This window comes from Mustelus asterias, chromosome 1, assembly GCF_964213995.1.
Source record: "Mustelus asterias chromosome 1, sMusAst1.hap1.1, whole genome shotgun sequence".
Taxonomy (NCBI): domain Eukaryota; kingdom Metazoa; phylum Chordata; class Chondrichthyes; order Carcharhiniformes; family Triakidae; genus Mustelus; species Mustelus asterias.
In genome coordinates, this window is record NC_135801.1 from 132,688,358 (window position 1) to 132,714,804 (window position 26,447).

At 43.6% G+C, this 26,447-nt stretch overlaps 1 protein-coding gene across 1 annotated transcript; it reads left to right on the plus strand.

The window, feature by feature from the left end:
* Window positions 1-4,610: 4,610 nt before the first annotated feature.
* On the plus strand, window positions 4,611-25,569 carry LOC144500314 (granzyme K-like). Its single transcript, XM_078223066.1, has 5 exons — window positions 4,611-4,690; window positions 10,979-11,141; window positions 13,751-13,892; window positions 22,306-22,575; window positions 25,236-25,569. Exons 1-5 carry the CDS (start codon window positions 4,630-4,632, stop codon window positions 25,416-25,418), a joined length of 819 nt encoding a protein of 272 aa, XP_078079192.1. The 5' UTR covers window positions 4,611-4,629; the 3' UTR covers window positions 25,419-25,569.
* Window positions 25,570-26,447: the final 878 nt, after the last annotated feature.

Genomic DNA, 26,447 nt, shown 5'->3' on the forward strand with positions numbered 1-26,447 from the left:
AAATCCCACAGTGGTTGGAGAAGGTTTGAATGACATGCACAATCAGATCTACCTCAATTCTCCATTCTCAGATCTGGCATCCTAATTAATAATAAACTGCTCATGATTAATGACTGGGTGTCCATTGAGCTGTTATGAATGCCAATTCTGAACAGCACATGAAAGTTTTTCATTGATTGGATGCCAGGTATGCAGCACCTGTGCCTCCTTAACGGTTACCTCCATTCCCAAATTTCACATTCCTGTGTGCTAATTTTGAAATGCAGCGACTGATGTTAAGCCAGTAACTCCTACATTTCTCTGTTACAGCACTCTCAAAGGCATTGGTTCCAATGCCTGGCTTCTCAAGGAGGTCTTCTTCCTTTCTCTCCGATTTGATTTATTATTGTCACATGTATTAGTATACAATGAAAAGTATTGCATCTTATGCGCTATATTGACAAAGCATACCATTCATAGAGAAGGAAAGGAGAGGGTGCAGAATGTAGTGCTACAGTCATAGCTAGGGTGTAGAGAAAGATCAACTTAATGCGAGGTAGGTCCATTCAAAAGTCTGATGGCAGCAGGGAAGAAGCTGTTCTCAAGTCGGTTGGTACATGATCTCAGACTTTTGTCTCTTTTTCTTGATGGAAGAAGGTGGAAGAGAGAATGTCTTGTGTGCGTGCGGTCCTTAATTATGCTGGCTGCTTTTCCGAGACAGTGGGAAGTGGAGACAGAGTCAATGGATGGGAGAAAGGTTTGCAGAGCGTTTACTCAGATGAATAATTTGAGCTCTGTTTCACCAGTACAGAATGATGAGATAGACCAGCCAAACCAAAGATTAAGGCTAAGCATGATTTCAATCAGCTTCTAATGCTTATCAACTTCACTGGTTTTAATGTAAAAAAAATGAAAGATTAATGATTAAAGATTGCCTGTTAAGACAGATATAATCAATCTGTTCACAGATCACATCCAAAACAAACATTTATTGATAAAAACATATTAACAGACACCTCAGCATGGTTAGATATTTAACAGGCTCAAAACAGGTTACATTTTTAATTTTAATTATCTTCCCTCCAATTGTATTCTAAAGTACTCAACTCTCAGGAATATTTTACAGACCTGTGCAAACACAGCCCATGTTCTCAAGAATATTTAATCAGACAAGAAGATCCTATTATTGCAGCACATTGGAGAATGTAAGCAAGTCCAAATGCGAGCATTTCTTAGACGACAAAAATCAAACCAACAAGCGGTGAATACAAATGGAAATACTGACAATATTCAATAGGTCAGGCAGCATTATAATTTCACTTGCTCATTACTCTATGACTAACTTGAATGCAGTCCAGTATCCCATCAGCTTCTGGGCTCCCATTTCCCTTCTTACTGGAAGTACATGTCAGACTCACCGCTGAAATACATGGAAGTGGACGCACCCATTGTAGTGAAGAAGGCGAATATTCAGAGGCTCTGGGGTTGGGTGGCCTGTCAGCTACTTGCAAATGTCTCAACCACATCAGCATTAATTTATACAAAGTGGGTGCTTTCCTTCTTGTCTCTTCCTTTTCATTTCAACGCATAGACGTGACTTTCCAACACTGGTGAGTGGCAATTTCTGCCCAAAATCAATGCACCTTTGGCTAGTCTGATCATTCTGCAGTTAGATTTAGCACAGTTATGGATAAGAACAAAGCTAGACAATTGCAAGACTTTGCAGTGGGTTTTCCGATGGCAGATGCGGCAACCCATTTAAATCCCCGTTGTCTTCGGCAGGACCAGAGGTTCCTGTCAGAAAGAAGGACCAGAAAATCTCGGCCAATGACTGGGAACAGATGTTTATAAGTAAATAGACATCAGAGTAGCCGGACGTATTCACACATTGAAGGAAAGGTTCCCAAATCTAGATCCCACTGGATGGGTAAAGAGCAAAAAGAATAAGAAAAGGCAAAAATAGGATCTTATGTCAGATGGTGAGAGATCTATCCAATAAAACACCTAAAGTCGTATAGAAAGGTCAGAAGTGAAATTAAAAGGGAGATTGCAAAAGCAAAGGGAGGGCATGAAAAAACACTGGCAAGTAAATCAACTAAAACCCAAAGATAATTTATAAATATGCAAAACAACAACTAAGGATAAGTGGAAGAGGAAGACATGGGCATAGTTCTTAATATATACATTGCATCTGTTTTCACAACAGATGCGATTAATGAAGCATCATAAGCAAAGGAGAGGGATATTGGATGGTAAAAACATAGTGAAGGAGGGCTTTAGCATCCTGGAAAGTCAATAAGTCACCAGACCCAGATGAAATGTATCCCAGGCTGCTAAGAGAAGCAAAGGGAGAAATAGAGAAGGTGCTGACCATTATTTTCCATGCTATGGTATGATGCCAGAGGACTGCTGGGAACAAAAGAGAAAGCGAGAGCCTGAGTAATTGCAAGCCTAGCACAGTTAACTGAGTAAGTTATGGGAGGGATTTCTGATTATAAATCACCATTTGGAATGGCCTGGATTAATGAAGGATATTTAGAATGGATTCGTTCAGGGCAGATTATGTCTGACTAACTTAATTGAATCTTTTGAGGAGATTAACAAGAAAGGGAAGGAGAATTAAAAAAGTATGCTTTGCCCTAATGAAGAGTGTTTAGTTCTCTCTGAACCAGCAGTGGGCCCCTGGGTTCTGAATGCGGCCCACAAGACATATTGTTGACCGGTGCCCATGTACAGGGTTCCCAAATTCCACTGATTTGTGGCAGTATAGTTTTTTTCCCACCGGTATGACTGAAGCGATGCTCATGTAAAGCAAGGGATGTGAAGTGAGGTGCACGCTGATTAAACACAACGTTGACAATGAGAGCCATGCATTCCCTCTTCTTCCAATGTGTAAATATTCCTTTTCATTTTACCATTTGAAGTTGATGACAGTTCTACAAATGTAGAAATGATTAAGCAATTTTATAACTCGATATAAAATATTTGGCATATGTTAAATGTCTTTAATCTTATTCCTGGGGTCATGGAAAGTGAACAAGCCTGATTTCAATCTTGCGTCCCACTAAGGTGAAGGAGGGCCACTCATGCAGCTCAACCAGCTGCCTACGTTGCCCATCACTGCTCTGAACTGTTTTGGGAGTTGGGAGTCAGCTTGAGCCAATGCTGTGTCACCTCCCTCTAGGCACAACCACTTCAAAGGGACTAAGGACTCATTTATAGAAATGGACTTGGACTTATGCGAGAGAAAAATCTACTACAAAGATTACACTGCTGCAGAAATCTATTGCAAAACCTTGATTGTAAAAACTCCATTGATATCAGGGCGTAACACCAGAAAATGAATGAAAACAAATAACTGAGAAATGGTTATGTACAAAAACTACAGAAATTACTAAATACAATAGAATGGGAATGGCAACTGATAGGATTCAAATAATGTGATAACATTTAGGAAGATAGCAAAAGAACTGAAATGTCATGTAAAAAAATAAACCCTCAGGAATATGACTTACATGAGAATTTATTGTCCCTCTTGATGGAAAGCTGTATATGTTTTTTTCTGGATGAAAGAAAAGGGTGTTGATTTACTGAGTATTTAACAGTTGTATGTTCACCAACTTTGATGCAACAACTCTCACTGGCTCCTTGATTATGATGGATGATTCTGGTTTCAGTCAATGCCTTGCAGAATCATCCCATCCAAAAGATGTCCTTTTGCTTTGTATAAATTTCATTCATTGAAAAAAATGGGCATATCTGCTTTGCTGTAAAACCCTAAAGGTTATAATTCAACGCAACTATTTAAAATTCTTCAAATTAGCATTTAAAATCCTGAGACTGTTTCCCTTGTTTTGGACTCCCCGCCTATCAGGAACATCCTTCTTGCATCTATCCTGTCTAGTCCTGTTAGAATTTTCTAGGTTTCTATGGGATCCCTCCTCATTCTTCTGAACTCCAACAAATACAATCCTAACTGACCCAATCTTTTCTCATACATCAGTCTTGCCATCCCAAGAATTGGTCTGGTAAACCTTCTCTGCACTCCCTCTATAGCAAACACATCCTTCCTCAGATAGGGGACCAGTACTGCGCACTATATTCCAGGTGTGGCGTCACCAAGGCCCTGTATAATTGCGGCAAGACATCCCTGCTTCTGCACTTGAATCCTCTCGCTATCAACGCCAACAAACCATTTGCTTTCTTTAGCGCCTGTTGCACCTGCATTCTTACTTTCAGCGACTGGTTTACAAGGACACCCAGGTCTCATTGCACATTACCCTCTCTCAGTTTATAGCCATATGCACACAGACTGTTTCAGTATCTGATGAGTCGTGAATGGGAACACTAAATATGTCCTATGTACCATCCGAATATTTCATTGAAAATTCAAAATATAGATGATTACTGATTCAAATATTTTAAAATAATCCCAGTGAAACCCCAGTTTCTTCTTACCAATGCCTTAATATTTGTTGCGATACTCTGATCAGCTTTGGGTTGTGTCATGTGGTTCGCTGTAAATGGAACTGAATTACAGTAGAAAGGTTGCAGCTTTTTAGAGATGACATCAAAGATAACAAACCACATCACTTTGAGTTTATTATAAATTACTTGAGAACTTCACTTGTAATCACAATAGAAGCAACAATGAAGTGGTTACAATATACTCTGTTCATTTCTTTGATTGTGGTTTCCCTTACTCCAACCTGTAAGTAACAAAATAAGCAACTTTTATACTTGGTATATTTATATTAGGATGTATTATAATAATCCTTAAGTGGTAATAAGTATGTATTAAGAATTTTTATCATAATTAGCTTAAACTCTCAATGTCAAATATATTAATATATTAAAATGTGTTCCTTACTATATTTACATTGATAGATATCGAGAGTTAACACTTCAGGTTGAGATTACATTTGCACTGTGTGTTTTGAGTCCTGATGAAACATCATTTCGACCTGAAATATTAAATCATTTTATCTCCACAGATGCTGCCTGACCTACTGAGTATTTCCAGAAAATTTTGTTCTTATTTCAGATGTCCACATTTGCAGAATTTTACTTCTGTGTTGTTGCTATGGATATTTACTTCCCCATATTTTATGTCTTTTTATTTATTACTTTTAGAAAAAGCAAAGATATTTTTCAAACAAAGCAAAGTATCTCAGTACAGAGAGAAGTAAAATACTGCCAACCTGCCTGATAAGTTGATAAATCTATTGATCACCTTTATGTTGTCCGTTGTTCTATAGAATCTGAGAGCGATTACGGTACTGAAGGAGGATACTTGGCCCATAGCAATCCATCCACTTCCAATTCTCACTCTAACCCCAGGTTCTGCAAGTTTATTTACCTCAAATGCACACCCAATTTATAGATTTCAGTTCCATGGAGGGGAATTTAACTTCTCTGTTTTTCTGGATGACGTTTTGAGACTTTACACCTTCTCTTGAACAAACTGTTTCAAGGATGTCTTCCCCACACACAGCCAACAATTCAGTTCAACATGTCCCCTTAAATAGCCTATTTCCATTTTATCTTTGATTTAATGGTCCTCAGCACTTCTTTGAACTTAGTCTTTCCAAATATATGTAAGTGTTTAATGATTTCTTATGGCCCCCATTTTCAGGTCCAGTAAAATTTAATAACTTTCCCTTGTTTACTTCTGACACCTTTGCAAGTTGACCAGTGAACTTGTGCACAAACTGTGGGAGAGACCTCACCCAGAGTGAGACACATCCAGAGTGAGGGTGAGGCTATCGGGAATTTGGAGCTGAGTGGGAATTTGGTGCAGAGGGGAAAAGAGGCACCTTCTGCCTTTTCTCCCTGCTTTCTAACATTGAAATCTCAGGAGTGGTCTTGTCCTACTGCTGTAGCAGAGGACACAGGGAAAGAGCTGATAGGTAAGTAGTGGGTAAGGTTGGGTAAGCATTTAATAGTTTTATCACTTATAGTTATCACATAGTTTCAAAGGTAGATTTTGTGGTTTATAGTTTGTAAGAGTTATATTCAGCAGTAACGAGGAGTAGGGAAGATTGGCCCTCAGAATTGGATATATTCTGATATCAATCATCTTCCAACAGTTTAATTTAAAGAGGGAAAGTCATGACAGGAGAACTCCAAGCTGTGGTCTGCTCCTCGTGCTCCATGTGGGAGACCATGAACATTTCCAGCATGTGACCAGGAAGTGTCTCCAGCTGCAGCTCTTAGCAACCTGAGTTTCAGAGCTGGAGCAGCATCAGGGGACATGGTGGAGCATCTGTGAGGTGGAGAGTATCGTCGATAGCAAGTATAGAGAGGTGGCCACACCTCAGGCTCAGACTCCATAGACATGAAGGGAATGGGTGACCATCCAGCAGAGTAAGAGGGCCAGGCTGGAAGTGCAGGAATCTCCTGTGGCTATTCCCCTGCAAAACAGATATACCATTTTAGATACTGTTGAGGGGAATTGCCTCTCAGGGGATAACAGCAACAGCCAAATTTGCAGCACCATGGTTGGCTCTGCTGCACAGGCGAGAAGCAATAGGCATAGAAATGCAATATATACAGGGGATTAAATTGTAAGGAAGATAGATAGGCATTTCTGTGGCTGCAAATGAGACTCCAGGATGGTGTGTTACCTTCCTGGTGCTTGGATCAAGGATGTCTCAGAGTGGTGGCAGGACATTCTGAAGGGGGAGGGTGAACAGCCAGTTGTCGTGCACACATTGTTACAAACCACATAGGTAGAAAAAGGGATGAAGTCCTAAAAGCAGAACACAGGGAGCTCGGAAGCAAGCTGGAAAGTACGACCTCAAAGGTCGTGACATCAGGATTACTACCAGTGCCACATGCTAGTCAGAGTAGAAACAGCAGAATATGGAATGCATACGTGGCTGAAAGGATGGTGTGAGGGGGAAGGGCTTCAGATTCCTCAGGCATTGGGACCAGTTCTGGGGCTGGTGGGACCGATATAAACTGGACGGGTTACACCTGGGCAGGACCAGGGCTGATGTCCTTGGCGGGGGGGGGGGGGGTAGGTAGAGGTTGGGGAGGGGGGATGGGGGGGGGGGGGCGGGGGGTTACTTGCTAGAGTGGTTGGGGAGGGTTTAAACTAATATGGCAGGGGGATGGGAACCTATGTAAGGTTTCAGAACAAAGGGAATCAAGAACAAGAAGAAAAGACATTAAGGAGAATAAGAAAAGTGATAGGCAGAGAAATCAAGGGCCAGAGTCAGATAAAGACAGAGTAAAAAAAAATAGGAACGGGACAAGAAATGTTAAATGTTCACTTTAAGGTTTTGTACCTGAACACTTGGAACATTCAAAACAATGTAGATGAATTAGTTGCGCAGATAGATGTAAAACGGTATGATATAGTTGGCGTTACAGAGATTTGGCTCCAAGATGACCAAGGAGGGGAATTAAATCTTGAGGGCTATTCAGTGTTTAGTTCAGTGTTCATCACTCACCTGATGAAGGGACAACGCTCCAAAAGCTCGTGCTACCAAATAAACCGGTTGGACTTTAACCAGGTGTTGTGAGACTACTTACTGTGTTTAGGAAGGACAGACAGAAAGGAAAAGGTTGCATTGTTGATTAAAGAAGATATTGATACAATATTGAAGAAAGATATTAGTACAGATGATGTGGAATCTGTATGGGTCGAGTTAAGAAACACCAAAGCGCAGAAAAACATTGGTGGGGGTGGTATATAGACCACCAATCTATGGTGGTAATGTTGAGAAAAGCATTAGACAGGAAATCAGAGTTCCATGAGTTAAAGAAACATCTGTGATTATGGGTGACTTTAATCTGCAAATAGATTGGGTGAGTCAAATTAGTCACAGCACAATAGAGGAGGAATTTCTGCAGTGCATACAGGATGGTTTTCTGGAGTGTATACGGGATGGTTTTCTGGAGTGTATACGGGATGGTTTTCTGGAGTGTATACGGGATGGTTTTCTGGAGTGTATACAGGATGGTTTTCTGCAGTGTATACAGGATGGTTTTCTGCAGTGTATACGGGATGGTTTTCTGCAGTGTATACGGGATGGTTTTCTGCAGTGTATACGGGATGGTTTTCTGGAGTGTATACGGGATGGTTTTCTGCAGTGTATACAGGATGGTTTTCTGCAGTGTATACGGGATGGTTTTCTGGAGTGTATACAGGATGGTTTTCTGGAGTGTATACGGGATGGTTTTCTGGAGTGTATACAGGATGGTTTTCTGGAGTGTATACAGGATGGTTTTCTGCAGTGTATACAGGATGGTTTCCTGGAGTGTATACGGGATGGTTTTCTGGAGTGTATACAGGATGGTTTTCTGGAGTGTATACGGGATGGTTTTCTGAGCAATACGTTGCGGAATCAACAAGAGAACAGGCCATGTTGGCCTGGGCAATGTGCAATGAGAAAGGATTAGTTGTATCAATATCTTCTTTAATCAACAATGCAACCCCACTATCTTTTCCTTTCTGTCTGTCCTTCCTGAACACTGAATAACCCTCATTGTTTAGTTCCCATCCTTGGTCATCTTGGAGCCATGTCTCTGTAATGCCAACTATATTATACTCCTTTACAGCTATCTGTGCAACTAATTCATCTACTTTATATCGAATGCTCCAGGTGTTCAGATACAAAATCTTAAAGTGAACCCTTTTAATGTTTCTTGTCCCGTTCCTACTATTTTCTACTGTGTCCGTATCCGACTCTGGCCTTTGATTTCTCTGCCTATCACTTTTCTTATTCTCCCTGCTTTCTTTTCCTCTTGTTCTTGATTCCCCTGTTCTGGATCCTTACATAGATTCCCATCCCCCTGTCATATTAGTTTAAACCCTCCTCAACCATTCCAGCAAGTATCCTGCTCCCCTCCGCTCAGGACATCAGTTCCAATCCTGCCCAGGTAAAACCCCTCTAGTTTGCTCAGGTCCCTAGTTGTGAGAGAACCCTTGGGGATGAGTGACCATAATATGATAGAATTCTTTATCAAGGTGGATAATGACTGCTGCCTCACAGTGCCAGGGTGGTTAGCACTGCTGCCTCACAGCGCCAGGGACCCTGGTTCGATTCCTGGCATGGGTCACCGTGTGAAGTTTTCACATTCTCCCCGCCTCTGCATGGGTTTCCTCCGGGTGCTCCAGTTTCCTCCCACAGTCCGAAGTTGTGCGGGTTAGGTTAAATTGCCCCATAGTGTCAGGGGGGCTAGCTAGGGTAAATGCATGGGGTCATGGGGATAGGGCCTGGGTGGGATTGTGGTCAGTGCAGACTCGATGGGCCACATGGCCTCCTTCTGCATCGTAGGATTCTATGATTCCATAACATAGTTGATTCTGAGACCAGGGTCCTGAATCTCAGTAAAGATAACTATGTTAGTGTGAGACATGAATTAGCTTTGATGGACTGGGAAGTGAAGTGTGGCCAAGTCCTTGCTGGTGATTGTCTGTCCACCGTAAGCCACAAGGTCAGACTGCTGATTGGGATCCAGTGTGGCCTCCAGGTCTCTTTCTCACAGAACATTGCACTTTCCCCCATTTTAATTTTGACTTTCACTGGTATTGGTTGAGATTATCTGTACTGTCGAGAATACTTTTCCTTTGTTGAGTGGTCAGTTCCACACTTTTGCAATAGAGCATGGATGATTGCATTGATGGTGCCTTGGTCGTTTCATTCAGATGACACTGAGTCCGAGTTACACGCCTGTCCCTGGGGAAGTGACTGTCAGGGGTACTGCTGGCACTGGGGAGAAGCTGTTGTCATTTGGATCTGCAGCATTTGGCAAAGTGATTTCACTTGCCACAGTGATTGCATGTTTTTCCAAAGGTGAGATATTGTGCCCTGTTTGGAAGGTGCTGGGGGCTGCAATTGGTGCAGGCTGCCCCCAAACTGAAAATACTTCAGTGTCCTGTTGAAATGGGCACAGTAAGAAGTCCCACAGCACCAGGTTAAAGTCCAACAGGTTTATTTGGTAGCACGAGCTTGTTGAAATGGTGCTGTTTCCCACTGTAAATCTTTATGCAATGTTGCAGATAGTTCATCAATTGATGCAGAGTGCCCCTGTACTGCATATCCCTCCGTTTCCCTCGTAAACCATGTTGTTTCATGCCTGAATTATCTGTTCAATCTCATGGACTGCTCATTTAAAATGCACATTTCTAAAGCAGACTGTGAAGTCAGGTCCATCTGTTTCAGGAGCTGTTTTCTGAGTACATCGCTTTCGATGTCCCCTACCAACCAATCACTAATGAATTTGTCAATAAACGCTCCAGATGCACATTCTGCTGCTAAGACCTTTAGTGCGTCCACTTAGGACTGGATTGATCCAGCAGTCGGACCTCCTTGTGACCCTGGGAGTCTGTCCTCCCCATGACCCCGGCAGTCTGACCTCCTTGTGACCCTGGGAGACTGTCCTTCCCGTGATCCCAGCAGCTTGACCTCCCCATGACCCTGGGAGCCTGTCCTCCCTTTGACCCCGGCAGTTTGACCTCCTTGTGACCCTGGGAGCCTGTCCTCCCTATGACACCGGCGGTCTGTCCATGACCCTGGCAGTACGTCCTCCCCGTGACCTTGGGAGCCTGCCTAACCCATGACCCTGGCAATATGCCCATCCCGTGACCCTGGCGGTACATCCTCCCCGTGATCCTGGGAGCCTGTCTCGCCCATGACCCTGGCAATATACCCATCCCGTGATCCTGGCAGTCTGTCCACCCCATGACCCTGGCAGTATGTCCTCCCTGTGGCTCTGAACAGTCTGCCATATTGCAGGCCCAACAGCCTTTCCCTCACTCCCTTCTCCCCCTTGCCTCCTGTGTGAAAACCTCTTTCTCCTCAGCAAACATGCTGCCGTTTGCAAGACTGTTTCTGTCCCACATTTCCCGCTGATTGGCTCACAAGTTCCTCCTGGATGATAGTGAGATGAGACCCTCACCACAGAATACCCAGTCTGTCACCTGTTCTTGTGACTGTTGTATTTTAACCAATCAAGTAGCCTTTCAATATCTTCTTTTTTAATACAGATCATGGTGTGGAAATTATCGGAGGCCATGAAGCTAAACCCCATTCAAAACCTTTCATGGCATCGATCCAGAAATATAGCAAGACAATTGGCCGCTATGTACATCGTTGTGGAGGAGCTTTGATTGAACGTAGATGGGTCCTGACTGCAGCACACTGTGAATCGTAAGTTAAAGTGTGAACTTATACAGATGAAATATTGCTGATTATGAATTCAATTATAAAAATAGTTTAACTCCCAAATCTAACTCACATCAAATAATTACTTTCAAACACTACAGCCATACCATTACTGGTACTCAGATACCTTTGATTTGATAAAAAGATCCAATTATTTACTTCCACCGATGGCTTTGTTGTAAGATGGCAAAATATTATTTGGTTCTCTCATGGTGAGAATGATTGTATTTGATCAGACAACCATCTGCTATCCACACAAACCCAAGGCTGTGCCATCAAGAGTATTTCTGTCCCCCAATGCTTGTCCAGCTGGAAGTGAACTGTCTGTTCAGGTGGCACAGTGGTTAGCACTGCTGCCTCACAGAGCCAGGGACCTGGGTTCGATTTCCAGCTTGGGTCACTGTCTGTGTGGAGTTTGCACATTCTCCCCGTGTCTGCATGGGTTTCCTCCGGGTGCTCCGGTTTCATCCCACAGTCCAAAGATGTGGAGGTTTGGTGTATTGGCCATGCTAAATTCTCCCTCAGTGTACCCGAACAGGCGCTTGAGTGTGGCAACTCGGGGATTTTCACGGTAACTTGATTACAGTGTGAATGTAAGCCTACTTGTAAATAAACTTTACTTTACTTATTAGACCATTCACTTGCAGGATTATATGGATCCAAGTGGCAAGAATCTCTGTCCCTAATAATAGTTCTACCCCGTAGCTCCAATCAGTGATTTCACCTATGTTCTCATTGTTAGAAACAGGATTATATTAGTGACATCCCGAGCAACATACAGGATAAGCAAAATGACCACAGACTATTATTAGTAACTTGTGTGAGTAATGGCCTGATGACACCAACATCAACTCCTCATGTCAATCTAAAGTGCATTAAAAGTATTCTATAAGGTTGTTTTGCTGAATATATTCTATTGGTGAGGCCTTACTAACCAGGATAGAACTCTGCAGAAAGGGTACTGCCTCTGTAACCCTTTACTGGACACCTGGAGAGCCAGAAATTAACTTAGGACCTGAATACATCAGGTTTTTTAGTTAGGGACGCTGCAGGGCCTCATAATGGATAGAACCTCTGTGTGCCTCTTGCAGAGCTTCTGAAATAGATGGATGTAGACTCAGGCTGGGAGTTTCTGTGACCTATCAATGTGAACATGATAGACAGTGGTACACCTGGCCATCCACATCATGGAATGTTTGTCCCAACTGAGGGTCCAGGTCCCAGAACAAACAGGACATTTATCCCAATCATTTAATTGAAACCCCTTTGGAAAGGAACTTTGGAGTGCTGGTGCTTTCAGTCAGAGGGAGGGGTTCCTAAGTAAGTTAAGTTTATTTATTAGGCACAAGTAAGGCTTACATTCTCACCGCAATGAAGTTACTGTGAAATTCCCCTCGTCGCCACATTCTGGTGTCTGTTCAGGTCAATGCAGCTAACCAGCATGTCTTTCAGACTGTGGGAGAAAACCGGAGCACCCGGAGGAAACCCACACAAATACGGGGAGAACGTACAAACTCCACACAGACAGTGACCCAAGCTGGGAATCGAACCCGGGTCCCTGGCGCTGTGAGGCAGCAGTGCTAACCACTGTGCCACCATGCTGCCCCTAGCTCCTCCCACTGTGGACATTCTTCTGCACTACACATCCTCTGGTGCACTGGTGGTATCAAAATATGACCCGAGTGATGTGGGAGAGCATCAGTGGTACAGGAACTCATCAATGATCAACTGAGCTTGCAAACATGAGCTGGTCATTGGCTAAGATGTGCTGTCCCAATAGAATTCCCTAAGGCTTTCGAGAGTGAATATTTCACCAATATTTGATTTCCATTCTTTTGTTAAAATCCACACCTCAATCTGTCTGCACTTCTCCAGATTAATAACTAATTCACTGCACTAGAGATCAAAAGAAAAACTGTGGTTACTGGAAATCTGAGGTAAAACTCTAGAAATGATGCACAATGGATCTGTCAGCATCTGAGAAAGAATTTGAATAAAGTGCCAACTTTATGGATACTGACTAAGTTGCTATTTAATTCCAGTAATCTGTGTTCTAATTTATCTAATAATCTGCCTTACTGTGTGTTGGCAAGAATCTTTACATATATGAGGGAAATGCGTAACGGGAGATATGGAACATAGCGGGATGACATCGGATGACATCTCCTGCTCCCGCCAATGACAACCCGCGCATGGCAGGTTCCTCAGCGATGTGGCTGGCAAACAAGGCAAAACGCCATTGACATTGGTGGGACCGGAAGATCTTTCCTCTGACCAATAGCGAGCCATTCCCGCCATTGGAAAACAAGCTGCGAAGGGGAGCAGAAAATCCCACCAACAGACAGTGGAAGTAAATTCATTTCAACTAACGCCATTTGGACAAGTTGAGCTAAGTGGTCTATTCCTGAATTGTCGATTCAGTGTTTGATCAGTGGAAGGAAGAAATGCTAAATAGTAAATATTGGTTAATTTTGTTCAGCTTGATATTCTTACACTGTTTGAAATGATAATCGTTCTTTTTCATGTATTTATGGAAATCGCTTTTATTTTAATGAAAGCAAATAATAATTGTCTCTGTTTCTGATGAAATACAGCTTTGAGTTGACTCAAGTGGTTCTTGGAGCTCATTCTCTCAAATGGAACGAGAAGAGTCAACAAAAACTTGCAGTTAAGAAGCAACATTCCCATTCACAGTACGATGAAAATAAGCGTACAAATGACATCATGCTGCTCGAAGTATGAATTTTATTTCTTCCATTCAGATTTCCTTGTGGTGTTTACAATTATTCATTCAGAAAGACATCAATGTTTAATTTCACAGGAAAGTTACAGCTTTACCTCTTTAAATAAAGTTTATAGAAAACAATTAGTGAGATTCACCAGTCATTTTGTTGGTTGAAGAATTGACAAAGATGAGGGCTACATTTTCCCATCTTGCCTGCCACGGGAATCGTAGCGGGTGGGACAAGGACCGTGCAAAGGTCTGTTGACCTCGGGTGGGTTTTTCTGGTTTTGGGGCGTGCGTGGCCAGAAAATCCCTGAGACTCAGACATGCAGAAGATCACAGTGCTGTCATGTGTATTCTGTTCATGTGTATAATGAGCATCAACAAGCTGCTTGTCCCTGTGTTTTCATCCTGAATCCACACTGGGGGCTTTTCAGCAAGTCGTTAGACAACAATCAGAGGCCATGTTCTTTACCAATCTTTGCTCCTCAGGTTGGGACACCTACCCTGGTTCAATGAGGCATCAAGCAGATCATGTCAGGAGCTGCACCTGGCATAAGGGTTGGTTTGTTTAGCAATTTCACATTGTTTTTCTCTTTGGGGACAGTGGGCAAATGTTGATTGGATTAGCAAGCTAATTATCAACCTGTTAAACCATATCATGAACACTTCTTCCATGTCCAACACACCCGGGAGTGAGAATTGATCCCAAAGCTTCTCACAGAATCATAGAATCCTACAGTGCAGAAGGAGGCCATTCGGCCCATCAAGTCTGCATCGACCACAATCCCACCAAGGCCATATCCCCATAACCCCATGCATTTACCCTAACTAGCTTGTGCCTGATACTAAGGCACAATTTTTTACCATGGCCAATCCACCTAACTCGCACATTCTTGGAGTGTGGGAGGAAACCAGAGCACCCTGAGGAAACCCATACAGACACGGGGAGATTGTGCAAACTCCACACAGTAACCCAAGCCGGGAATCGAACCCGGGTCTCTTGGCGCTGTGAGGCAACAGTGCTAACCACTGTGCCACCGTGCTTCTGACTCAGAGTTAAGGGCTCTAACTACTGAGTCACATGACTTTCATGTCAAACGGGTGAGGTTGCATGCATGAGGAAGCAGCATGCTATAGACAGAGCAAAAAGTGATTCCACAACCAAAGATCAGATCAAAACTCTGCAGTCCTCCTACATTCTTTCATGCATGGTGGTGGACAATTAAGCATCTAACCAGAAGAGGTGTCTCCACAAACACTGCCAAGCTCAAAGATGGTGAAACTCAGCATGTCAGTGCAAAAACAAAACTGACGCTTTTGTAACCATCTTTCGTTAAAAATACCAAATGGATGATCCACCTTGGACTCCTGTTGAGGTCCCCACCATTATAGATGCCCACCTTCAGCCTATCCGATTCACTCATGTGATATCAGGAAATAGCTGAGCACACTGGACCCAGCAAGGGCTGATCACTTGCTCTCCAGAATTAGTTGTTCCCCTGTTCAAGTACAGGTACAACACCGACAATCTGGAAGATTACAGAGGAATAAAAAGGTTAAATTTAATCCAGCATATTAACATCCCATTAGTTTACTTTCAATCAATATAAAGTGATGGATGATTTTATTCAAAGTTATCAACCATGTGTCGAAAACAATAACCTGTTCACCGATCTTCATTTATGTTCTGACAGACCACATGACTCCAGCCCTTATTTCAGCCTCCGTTCAAATCTAGAAAAAAATAATTGAATGCCAGGGATGAAGTTAAAGGGAAAACTTTTGACATCAAGCCTGCATTTCACCAAATGAAAGAGACGGAGTTGAAGTCAATGGGAATCGGGGGAAATTTCTCCATGGGTCAGGATCATAGCTCGCACACAGGAAGATGGTTGAGGTTATAGAGACCAATCATCCCTGTTGTAGGATATAACTGTGCATGTCCTCAGGACAGGGTCCTGGACACAACCAGCTTCAGCAGGTTTTCAAATTTATTCTATCATGGGATGTCAAGGCCAGAATTTGTTGCCCACCACTAATTGCCCTTGAGAAGTGGGTGACCAGCACCTTTTTGAACTACAGTACGTAAACCCTGTGCTGTTAGGAAGGGAGTTCCACACTTTACATCCAATGACAGTGAAGGAACCACAATATAAGTCAGGATGGTGTATAGATTCGTAGTAGCATTGTAGAAGTATTTAAAAGTTTGGTGTTTTGTCGCATCTCAATGCAAAAGATCAAAAGAAATTGGCGGCACGGTGGCACAGTGGTTAGTACTGCTGCCTCACAGTGCCAGGGACCCGGGTTCAATTCCAGCCTCGGGTGACTATCTGTGTGGAGTTTGCATGTTCTCCCCATGTCTGCGTGGGATTCCTCCTGTTTGTGGGTGCTCCGGTTTCCTCTGACAGTCCAAAGATGTGCGGGTTGGGTGGATTGGCCATGTTAAATTGCCCCATAGTCAAGAGGACTAGCAGGGACATTGGAGGGGTTACCAGGATAGGGTCTTGGCGGGATTGGTGGCGGTGCAGATTCGATTGGCTGTGTGGCCTCTTTCTGCACTGTAGAGGTTGTATGATTGTATGTTATCTTAATTATTGCAGTTTTATGCCCAGGCCCGAGTTGCCTTGATCATTTAGGATGAATCAGCAAACTCTCCATTCACCCTCATGCAAAACATTCAAGTATTTGAGCTTTTCCCATTTACACCACTTCTGAAAGAGCTGTAACTGTTTACTCATTATAGTTCTCATGTTTCTAAGTCTTCAGTTTGCATTTCTCCTTAACCTCCCCAACATTTTTATATTGTCAAAATATAAAATACCAAGGCTGGGATTCTCCCAAAAAAATTCAAAGTCCCCAATTTGCAGGAAAATGAGAGTTAATCCTGCTGGTCTTTTCAGTGAGATTTCCAGAATCTGTGCATGATAGAGTGTCCGAGTGGGATTCACTCTCAAAATCTGTGGGTGGGGCCTATTCCCACCCAAAAGGCGGCAGCATAGCGTTGAGTGGGCCCCTGTGAATGCGCTGATCTGTCAGCACCGAGAGCGGCGCATACGGAGTGGCCCTGCATTGCCGGCCACCAGTTCACTGGCCAGCCCGATCGCTGGGTAGCTCCAAAACCTCCATTGGCCTACCGATCTCCCCACCACCCGATCGCTGGCCTCCCGGAACTCCCCAGGCCGGTCCTCATGTTCCCCCCACCCAGCCAGCCCTGATCTCCCTGATTTCCCCCCGCCCCCCCCACTCCCTGGCCTAATCTCCTGATCAGCCCCCAACAGTCTCAACGCCAGCCCCCGCCCCCCACCCCCCCCCCCCCCCCCGCCTCCAGCAGCCCCAACTCCTGCCCCACCACCCTCTGGTAACCCCAACATCCCCCTGCAGCCGGCTGTCCCAACCCCTCATTACTCCATAGTCCTGTCCCCACAGCAGCCCCGACCCACCTCCCCAACCCGGTTGGCCAGCCCTGATCACCTCTTCCCTCTTCTGCCTGCGATCCTGGTTGCAGAGTGGCAGTGGGACCCTCCACCCCAACAATCACCCCACAATAGCCCCACCCCATGTCCTTGCTCTTTGGCACTGCCCAATATCCTGTGAGCAGTGTCAAGGTGCCCAGTGGGCAGTGCCAGCTCGCCCCTTGGGCAATGCCAGGGTACAAGGCTGGCACTGCCAGACTGGTACTGCCCCCTTATCCCCAATCTCCCGGGGAGGCTTCAATGGCCTCTGTTCCCTCCAGCGGGGTCGGCCGCCTGTTCCCCGTTAATGAGGAACAGTTGTAATTCCCGCTGGAGTGAACCACTCCTGGCAGGGGTCGGGGGGGGGGGGAGACGCTAGCAGGCCCGGAGATTTCAGTCCCAGGCCCACTGATGAAATGGAAATGAAAATTTCTATATGCTAATCAGCTCGGCGCCCGATTACTGGTGCAGAGCTGATTACTCTGTCAATCTTCAGCTGGGAGATACGTGGAGGCCCGGGCACCCAGCGGAAAGCCCACGGAAGCTGATATCTTCCGGCCTGCTGTGCTGCTCAAGCTGCCAAGTGGGCTGGGAAAATCACCCCCAAATGTGAAAAGAGTCGATGAATGAATTTTCTGAAATTTTACCTGCCTAATGGGCATAAACTGATGATACAAAGATTGGAGGTGTAGTGGACAGTGAGGAAGGTTTTCAAAGCTTGCAGAGGGATTTGGACCAACTAGAAAAATGGGCTGAAAAATGGCAAATGGAATTTAACGCAGACAAGTGTGAGATATTGCACTTTGGAAGGACAAACCAAAGTAGAACGTACAGGGTAAATGGTAGGACTCTGAAGAGTGCAGTTGAACAGAGGGATCTGGGAATACAGGTACAGAATTCCCTAAAAGTGACGTCACAGGTGGATAGGGTCATAAAGAGTGCCTTTGGTACATTGGCCTTTATAAATCAGAGTATCGAGTATAAAAGTTGGAGTGTTATGGTAAGGTTATATAAGGCATTGGTGAGGCCGAATTTGGAGTATTGTGTACAGTTTTGGTCACCTAGTTCCAGGAAGGATGTAAATAAGGTTGAAAGAGTGCAGAGAAGATTCACAAGGATGTTGCCGGGACTTGAGAAGCTGAGTTACAGAGAGAGATTGAATAGATTGGGACTTTATTCCCTGGAGCGTAGAAGATTGAGGGGAAATTTGATAGAGGTGTATAAGATTTTGATGGGTATAGATAGAGTGAATGCAAGCAGGCTTTTTCCGCTGAGGCCAGGGGAGAAAAAAACCAGAGGGCATGGGTTAAGGGTGAAAGGAGAAAGGTTTAAAGGGAATATTAGGGGGGGCTTCTTCACGCAGAGAGTGGTGGGAGTGTGGAATGAGCTGCCGGATAAAGTGGTAAATGGGGGATCACTTTTAACATTTAAGAAAAACTTGGACGGGTTCATGGATGAGAGGGGTGTGGAGGGATATGGTCCAAGTGCAGATCAGTGGGACTAGGCAAAAAATGGTTCGGCACAGACAAGAAGGGCCAAAAGGCCTGTTTCTGAGTTGTAATTTTCTATGGTTCTAAACGATAGTTGAATTGCTCCAAGTTTTACTTTTCATCCATTCGAAGGTAGTCGCAGAGGAACATGGCATAAGTTCCATGGTATCCTTGGTGCCCGACCATGTATGTTGAGTTCTGCTGTTTATGACTGTTTTTATAAAGAGGCATAATTAATTAAATTCGTAGGAATTTTTCTCATAAGTACTAGTTGGCATGATAGGCATAAAATACAGTGTAGCTATATCATCTGAGGAAATTCCTTGGCACTGCGGACAAATAACCATATTTATCTATTCCATCCCCATATCCCTTCATCTTTTTTCCTTTATCTAACTATTCACCCTAATATTGAAGGTCAGAATCGTTTCCACATGAACAACTAAACCTGGAATTGAGATACAAAGCTTCACAACTGTCTAAACAAGGATTATCGAACTTCCCCATCATCTTTTGTACTAAAGTATCTTCATTTATCAAGTCCTTCATTGCAATTGTCTTTCTGCATCTCAAACAGTAACTCTGTGACCGCTACCATGACTCCAGCTCTGGATGGTTGCATAATGTATGTTTCTCCAGGGTATCCTCGTGCAAAGTCTCAATAACCTTCCCATTGGGTGGAGTTCAATTCTGCATGTAATTGAAATCTTATTAAGGTTTTAGCTTGGCTCATTATTAACTCTTGGCTTTCAATTTTCTACCTCTTAGGATAAAGTCTAGAATTCCAGTTTTTTAAATCCATTTTATCAACTTGGGATAATAATCTGTCAACTAAATCCTTCGGCTCGTCGACAGAATTATGACTGCTTCCACTCAAAATATAATTCCTACCTTTTTTTAAAAACAAAATTTAACACTTAACATAGAATCTATTGAACACTTTTCCCCAATCCCTAACTCTTTGATTTTTGAAAACTAATTATAATATAATATGTGTGTCGATGAAGGTAGAGCAGTTGATGTCATATACATGGATTTTAGTAAGGCATTTGATAAGGTCCCCCATGGTCGGCTCATGAAGAAAGTAAGGAGGTATAGGATAGAGGGAAACTTGGCCGATTGGATAAGTGACTGGCTATCTCATAGAAGACAGAGGGTGGTGGTGGATGGAAAATTTTCAGACTGGAGACCAGTTACCAGTGGTGTACCACAAGGATCAGTGCTGGGTCCTCTGCTATTTGTGATTTTTATAAATGACTTGGAGGAGGGGGCTGAAGGGTGGATCAGTAAATTTGCAGATGGCACCAAGATTGGTGGAGTAGTAGATGAGGTGGAGGGTTGTTGTAGGCTGCAAAGAGACATTGATAGGGTGCAGAGCTGGGCCGAGAAATGGCAGATGGAGTTTAACCCTGATAAGTGCGACGTGATTAATTTTGGTAGGACAAATTTGAATGCGGATTACAGGGTCAAAGGTAGGGTTCTGAGGAATGTGGAGGAACAGAGAGATCTTGGGGGTCATATCCACAGATCTCTGAAGGTTGCCACTCAAGTGGATAGAGCCGTGAAGAAGGCCTATAGTGTGTTAGCGTTTATTAACAGGGGGTTGGAGTTTAAGAGCGGTGGGGTTATGCTGCAACTGTACAGGACCTTGGTGAGACCACATTTGGAATATTGTGTGCAATTCTGGTCGCCTCACTATAAGAAGGATCTGGAACCACTGGAAAGAGTGCAGAGGAGATTTACCAGGATGCTGCCTGGTTTGGAGGGTAGGGCTTATGAGGAAAGGTTGAGGGAGCGAGGGCTTTTCTCTTTAGAGCGGAGGAGTTTGAGAGGCGACTTAATAGAGGTTTATAAGATGACGAGAGGGATAGATAGAGTGGACGTTCAGAGACTATTTCCTCGGGTGGATGTAGCTGTTACTAGGGAGCATAACTATCAGGTTCATGGTGGAAGATATAGCAGGGATGTACGAGGTAGGTTTTTTACTCAGAGAGTGGTTGGGGTGTGGAATGGACTGCCTGCTGTGATAGTGGAGTCGGACACTTTAGGAACTTTCAAGCAGTTATTGGGTAGGCACATGGAGCACACTAGAATGATAGGGAGTGGGATAGCTTGATCTTGGTTTTGGAAAAGGTTTGGCACAACATCGTGGGCCGAAGGGCCTGTACTGTTCTATGTTCTATGTCTTTGTATATTGTTGTATTATAATATTAATAATGTGTTATATATATATATATACAATATATATTAATGATTTGGATGAGGGAACAAAATGTAGCATCTCAAGGTTTGCAGATGATATCAAGTAGAGTGGGAGGGTAAACTGTGATGAGGATACAGAGATCCTTCAGAATGATCTGGACAAGTTGGGTGAGTGGGCTAATCAATGGCAAATGCAGTATAATTTGGATAAATGTGAGGCTATTCACTTTGGAAGCCAAAACAAGAAGGCAGATTACTACCTGAATGGCTGAAAATTGGGAGAGGGCAGTGTGCAGCGGGACCTGGGTGTCCTTGTTCACTAGCCACTGAAGGTAAGCATGCAGGTGCAGCGGGTGGTAAAGAAGGCAAATGGCATGTTGACCTTCATTGCGAGAGGTTTCGAGTACAGGAGCAGGAATGTGTTGTTGCAATTATACAGGGCCTTGGTGAGGCCACACCTATGAGTATTGTGTGCAGTTCTGGTCTCCTTTTCTGAGGGAGGATTGTTCTTGCTCTTGAGGGAGTGCAGTGAAGGTTTACCAGGCTGATTCCGGGGATGGCGAGACTGATGTATGAGGAGAGATTAACTAGGTGAGGATTGTTTTCGCTGGAGTTCAGACGAATGAGGGGGGATCTCATAGAGATTTATAAAATTCTAACAGGTCTAGGCAGGATAGATGCAGGGAGGATGTTCCCGATGGTGGGGGAGTCCAGAACCAGGAGTCACAGTCTGAGGATTCAGGGTAGACAGCCAATGGGAGATATTTTCTTCCATATGGATATCCACATATTGATGTACATGTGGATACCCATTTAAATAGATCACACACACAGGTCAGGAAAATCCCAGATTCACGTTAATTACTGCCAGCTTGGACAGCGGTTACTTCCCTACAAATGGTTTCAATCACCCTCAGACTGCAAATTGAAAAATAACCAACTGGGAATCCTGCTCCAGATTGTCCGGTGATTGCTGCTGTGTGGGTGTTGGGTGTGAATTGGGTTGGACTGAATTGTGAACCTCCAGATAACAACAATAACCAACACGGCCCATAAATGATAAACAACATCTGGAGAGCCAGAGCAGAGAGCAGTCAGTGCCCATGGAGCCATTGACTGATCCAAGTCAGAGTATTCAGTCCTAGAGGGGAGATGTTTGCGAGGCAGGTTTCTCACAAGGAGAAGATTACTGATATAATTTGGAATAAATCAATACTATGAGATCTTCTTCACATTTTGAAAAGCAAAAATATTAATTAATTCTTATTGTACCACAGCTGTCCAGTGAAGCAAAGATCAATGAATATGTGAAGCTGCTCAAACTACCTGCCGATAAAGGTGCGGATGTGAAACCCGGAACTCGCTGTACAGTGGCAGGATGGGGAAAAACTAAACCAAATTCAATTTCCACAGCTGATCTGCTTCAAGAAGTGGACCTAACTGTAGTAGATCGCAAAATATGCAACAGTAATTACAGGGGTAATCCTAACATTACAGAGGACATGATCTGTGCTGGTGACGGACAAGGCAGGAAAAGCGCATACAAAGTAAGTGTACTGTGTTAGCTGGTATCAGTTAAAGTTACAATGAAACTTCTGTAATTACTCTAAAAATCCAGCTGGTTCACTAATGTCTCTTACTGAGGCAAACCTGTTGGGCTTACCTGGCCTGGCCTATAACTGACTCCAAACTCACATCATCAAAGTTGACCCTCTGAAATGGATTAAATGTCATTCATCGAATTATAAAATCCCTACAGTGCAGAAAGAGGGCATTCGGCCCATCGAGTCTGCATGACTCTGAAAGAGCATCCCACACAAGCCCTCCCCCCCAGCCTATTTCCATAACCCCACGCATCTCCATGGCCAATCCACCTAACCTACATATCTTTGGACACTAAGGGGCAACTTACCATGGCTAATCCACCTAACCTGCACATCTTTGGACTGTGGGAGGAAACCTGAGCACCCGGAGGAAACCCACGCAGACACAGGGGGAACATGCAAACTCCATTCAGTTGGATCAACTAAAATGCTTCACTAAAGCATCACCGTTTTCTCACGTCAACTAGGCATGGGCAATTAATGCCAGCCTTGCAAGCAATGCCCACATTGTGAGAATGAATTAAATAGAATGATAAACCGATGTACAGTGGATGGTCCAGTTTTACAAATGTAGATGCTAATCATGTAAGAACCGACATCCCTACAGTTGACTTAATTATCTGGAACTTTATATTTATGCTCTGTATCAAGTCGATTTCATCAACTATATTACTGAGCCACCTCTTATAACTGCTGTTGCCCTTGCGGTGTACATATACCCATAGAGCTGATAGGATAGGAGGTCCAGGATTCTGACCCAGCAACAATGAAGGAATGATGATATAGATCCAAGTTTCGATGGTGTGCGGCTTGGGGTGGAACATGCGGGTGGTGGTGTTCCCAAGCATCTGCTGCCCTTGTCTCTCTAGATGTTTGGATGGTGATGTAAAAGGAGCCTTAGTGAGTTGTTGCAGTGCATGTTGTAGATGATGCACAGTGCTACCACTGTACATCAGTGATGAAGGGAGTGAACGTTGAAGATGGTGGATGTGGACCAATCAAGTGAGTTGCTTTGCCCTGGATGGTGTTGAGTATATTGAGTGTTGTTGAAGCTGCACCCAACCGGGCAAGTGGAGAGTATTCCATCACACTCCTGACTTTTACCTTGACAGGCTTTGGGAGGTCAGAAGGTGAGGTACTTACCACAGAATTCCCAGCCTCTGATCTGCTCTTGTCACCACCATATTTATATGGCTGGTCTAGTTCAGTTAGTGGCCAATGGTAACACTCACGATGTTGCCAGTGGGCGACAGTTAAGGTAATGCCATTGAATGTCTTAAACTGTGTCCCCTAGTTCTCGTGTCCCCTAGAAAGGGAATTCTCCTCCCACAATTCCCCTTGTCAAGTCCCTTCAGGATCTGAAGGGAGTTCTCTGGAGTTCAGAAGAGTGAAAGGGGATCGCATAGAAACTTATACAATTCTATCAGGGTTAGACAGGGTAGGTTCAGAAAGAATGTTCCCAATGGTGGGGGAGTCCAGAACGAGGTCATAATTTGAGGATAAGGGGTAAACCTTTTAGAACTGAGATGAAGAGAGATTTCTTCACCCAGAGGGTGGTGAAGGTGTGAAATTCACTACCACAGAAAGTAGTTGAGGCCAAAACGTTGTTTGATTTCAAGAAAAAATTAGATGTAGCTCTTGGGGCTAAAGGGATCAAGGGAAATGGGGTGGGGAGGAGGGAATCAGGATATTGAATTCAATGATCAGCCATGATTAAAATGAATGGTGGAGCAGGCTCGAAGGGCCGAATGGCCTGCTCCTGCTTCTAGTTTCTATGTTTCTATGATATGTTTCTATATGATCATCTCTCATCCTTCTAAACTCCAATGGGTGTCGAGCAAAACTGTTCAACCTTTCTTCATTAGATAAGTCCCTCATCCCAAGAATGAGTGGAATGAATTTTTTCTGAGCTGCTTCCAAATTAATTATATCCATTTTCAAATTAAAAGTTTACACTTTCTTCTGTTTAAAATATTCTCTACTAAATCTAATTTGCTCCAAAGTGCAAAGCTCACCATCTTCTCGTGCCAATGTGGGATGGGCAATAAATGTAGCTTTGCCATGCAATGCAGAAATCCTGTGAGCAAATTTTTAAAATGATGGTGTGTGTTGCTGAAGGCCCCTGGTACTCTGGCAAGTCCAAATGCAGGGACACATGGTTATGGAAACAAACCATGGATAATGGAGAGAAAAAGGTGAGGTTCAGGATAGTTCACATGATGTAGGAAGTCCTACCACCAAACTCAGATTTAGTAAGTAAAAATATTTCCCTGTGTCTATGGTGTAAAGATTGTTGATGTTTAGTGACATTAAATAACGATGAAATGGGCTGTTGGGAGATAAGGGCTGAATTTAGCAGCAAATTTGAGAGTGGGTTGGTTAACGACTGGATGATATATTTGATAGAGGATAACAAGAGCTATCATGGGATCTGATATTTCCTGGACCAACCAGATTGATGCAATGCTATTTTTTTCTAACATTCTTGCAACCCTTTACATGTACATAAATACTGAGCACAGCTCAACAAGACATGAATATATTGCAATCTAAACTGATTAAAATTTAGCCAATTCCGTTTAGTTGTTATCTTTTTCTTCCAGGGTGATTCAGGTGGCCCTTTCATTTGCAAAGGTGTGTACAAAGCGATTGTGACAGCTGGACCTGAGATTCCGAATCCCAATCAGCCTGGGATTTACACACTCCTATCAAAGAAATACCTGGCCTGGATTGCGAAAGTAATTGGCATGCAAACTTACAATATGACTGCTGAAGAATTATACTGAGTCTTGAGAGTCTTTCTGTCACTCTGTTTAACTTCATAACTTGTTGAATTGCTTTGCTCAGAGAAGGACAAGAATGCTTTTGCCCAAATGCTTTAGTACATTGTACAACATTCTGCTATAAAATCAAATAAAAAAGAAACATGAAATTTTCAATGAGCGAAATTCATTAACTGAATCCACAGACAGAGGTTCGAATTGTAAAAGAGGGTCAAACAGTTCTTTCACAATATACATTAACGATTTGGAGGAAGGAACTGAAGGCACTGTTGTTAAGTTTGCAGATGATACAAAGACATGCAGAGGGGCAGGTAGTATTGAGGAAGCAAGGGGGCTGCAGAAGGACTTGGACAGGTTAGGAGAGTGGACAAAGAAGTGGCAGATGGAATACAATGTGGAAAAGTGTGAGGTTATGCACTTTGAAAGGAGGAATCCAGGCATAGGTTATTTTCTAAATGGGAAATGCTTCGGAAATCAGAAACACAAAGGGACTTGGGAGTCATTGTTCAAGATTCTCTTAAGGTTAACGTGCAGGTTCAGTTGGCAGTTAGGAAGGCAAATGTAATGTTAGCATTCATGTCGAAAGGGTGAGAATACAAGAGCAGGGATGTACTTCTGAGGCTGAATAAGGTTCTGGTCAGACCCCCTTTGGAGCACTATGAGCAGTTTTGAGCCCCATATCTAAGGAATGATGTGCTGGCCTTGGAAAGGATCCAGAGGATCTTCATAAGAATGATCCCTGGAATGAAGAGCTTGTCGTATGAGGAACGGTTGAGGACTCTGGGTCTGTACTCATTGGAGTTTAGAAGGATGAGGGGGGATCTTATTGAAACTTACAGGATACTGCGAGGCCTGGATAGAGTGGACGTGGAGAGGATGTTTCCACTAGTGGGAAAAACTAGAAGCAGAGGGCACAACCTCAGGCTAAAGGGATGATCCTTTAAAACAGAGATGAGGAGGAATTTCTTCAGCCAGAGAGTGGTGAATCTGTGGAACTCTTTGCTGCAGAAGTCTGTGGAGGCCAGGTCATTG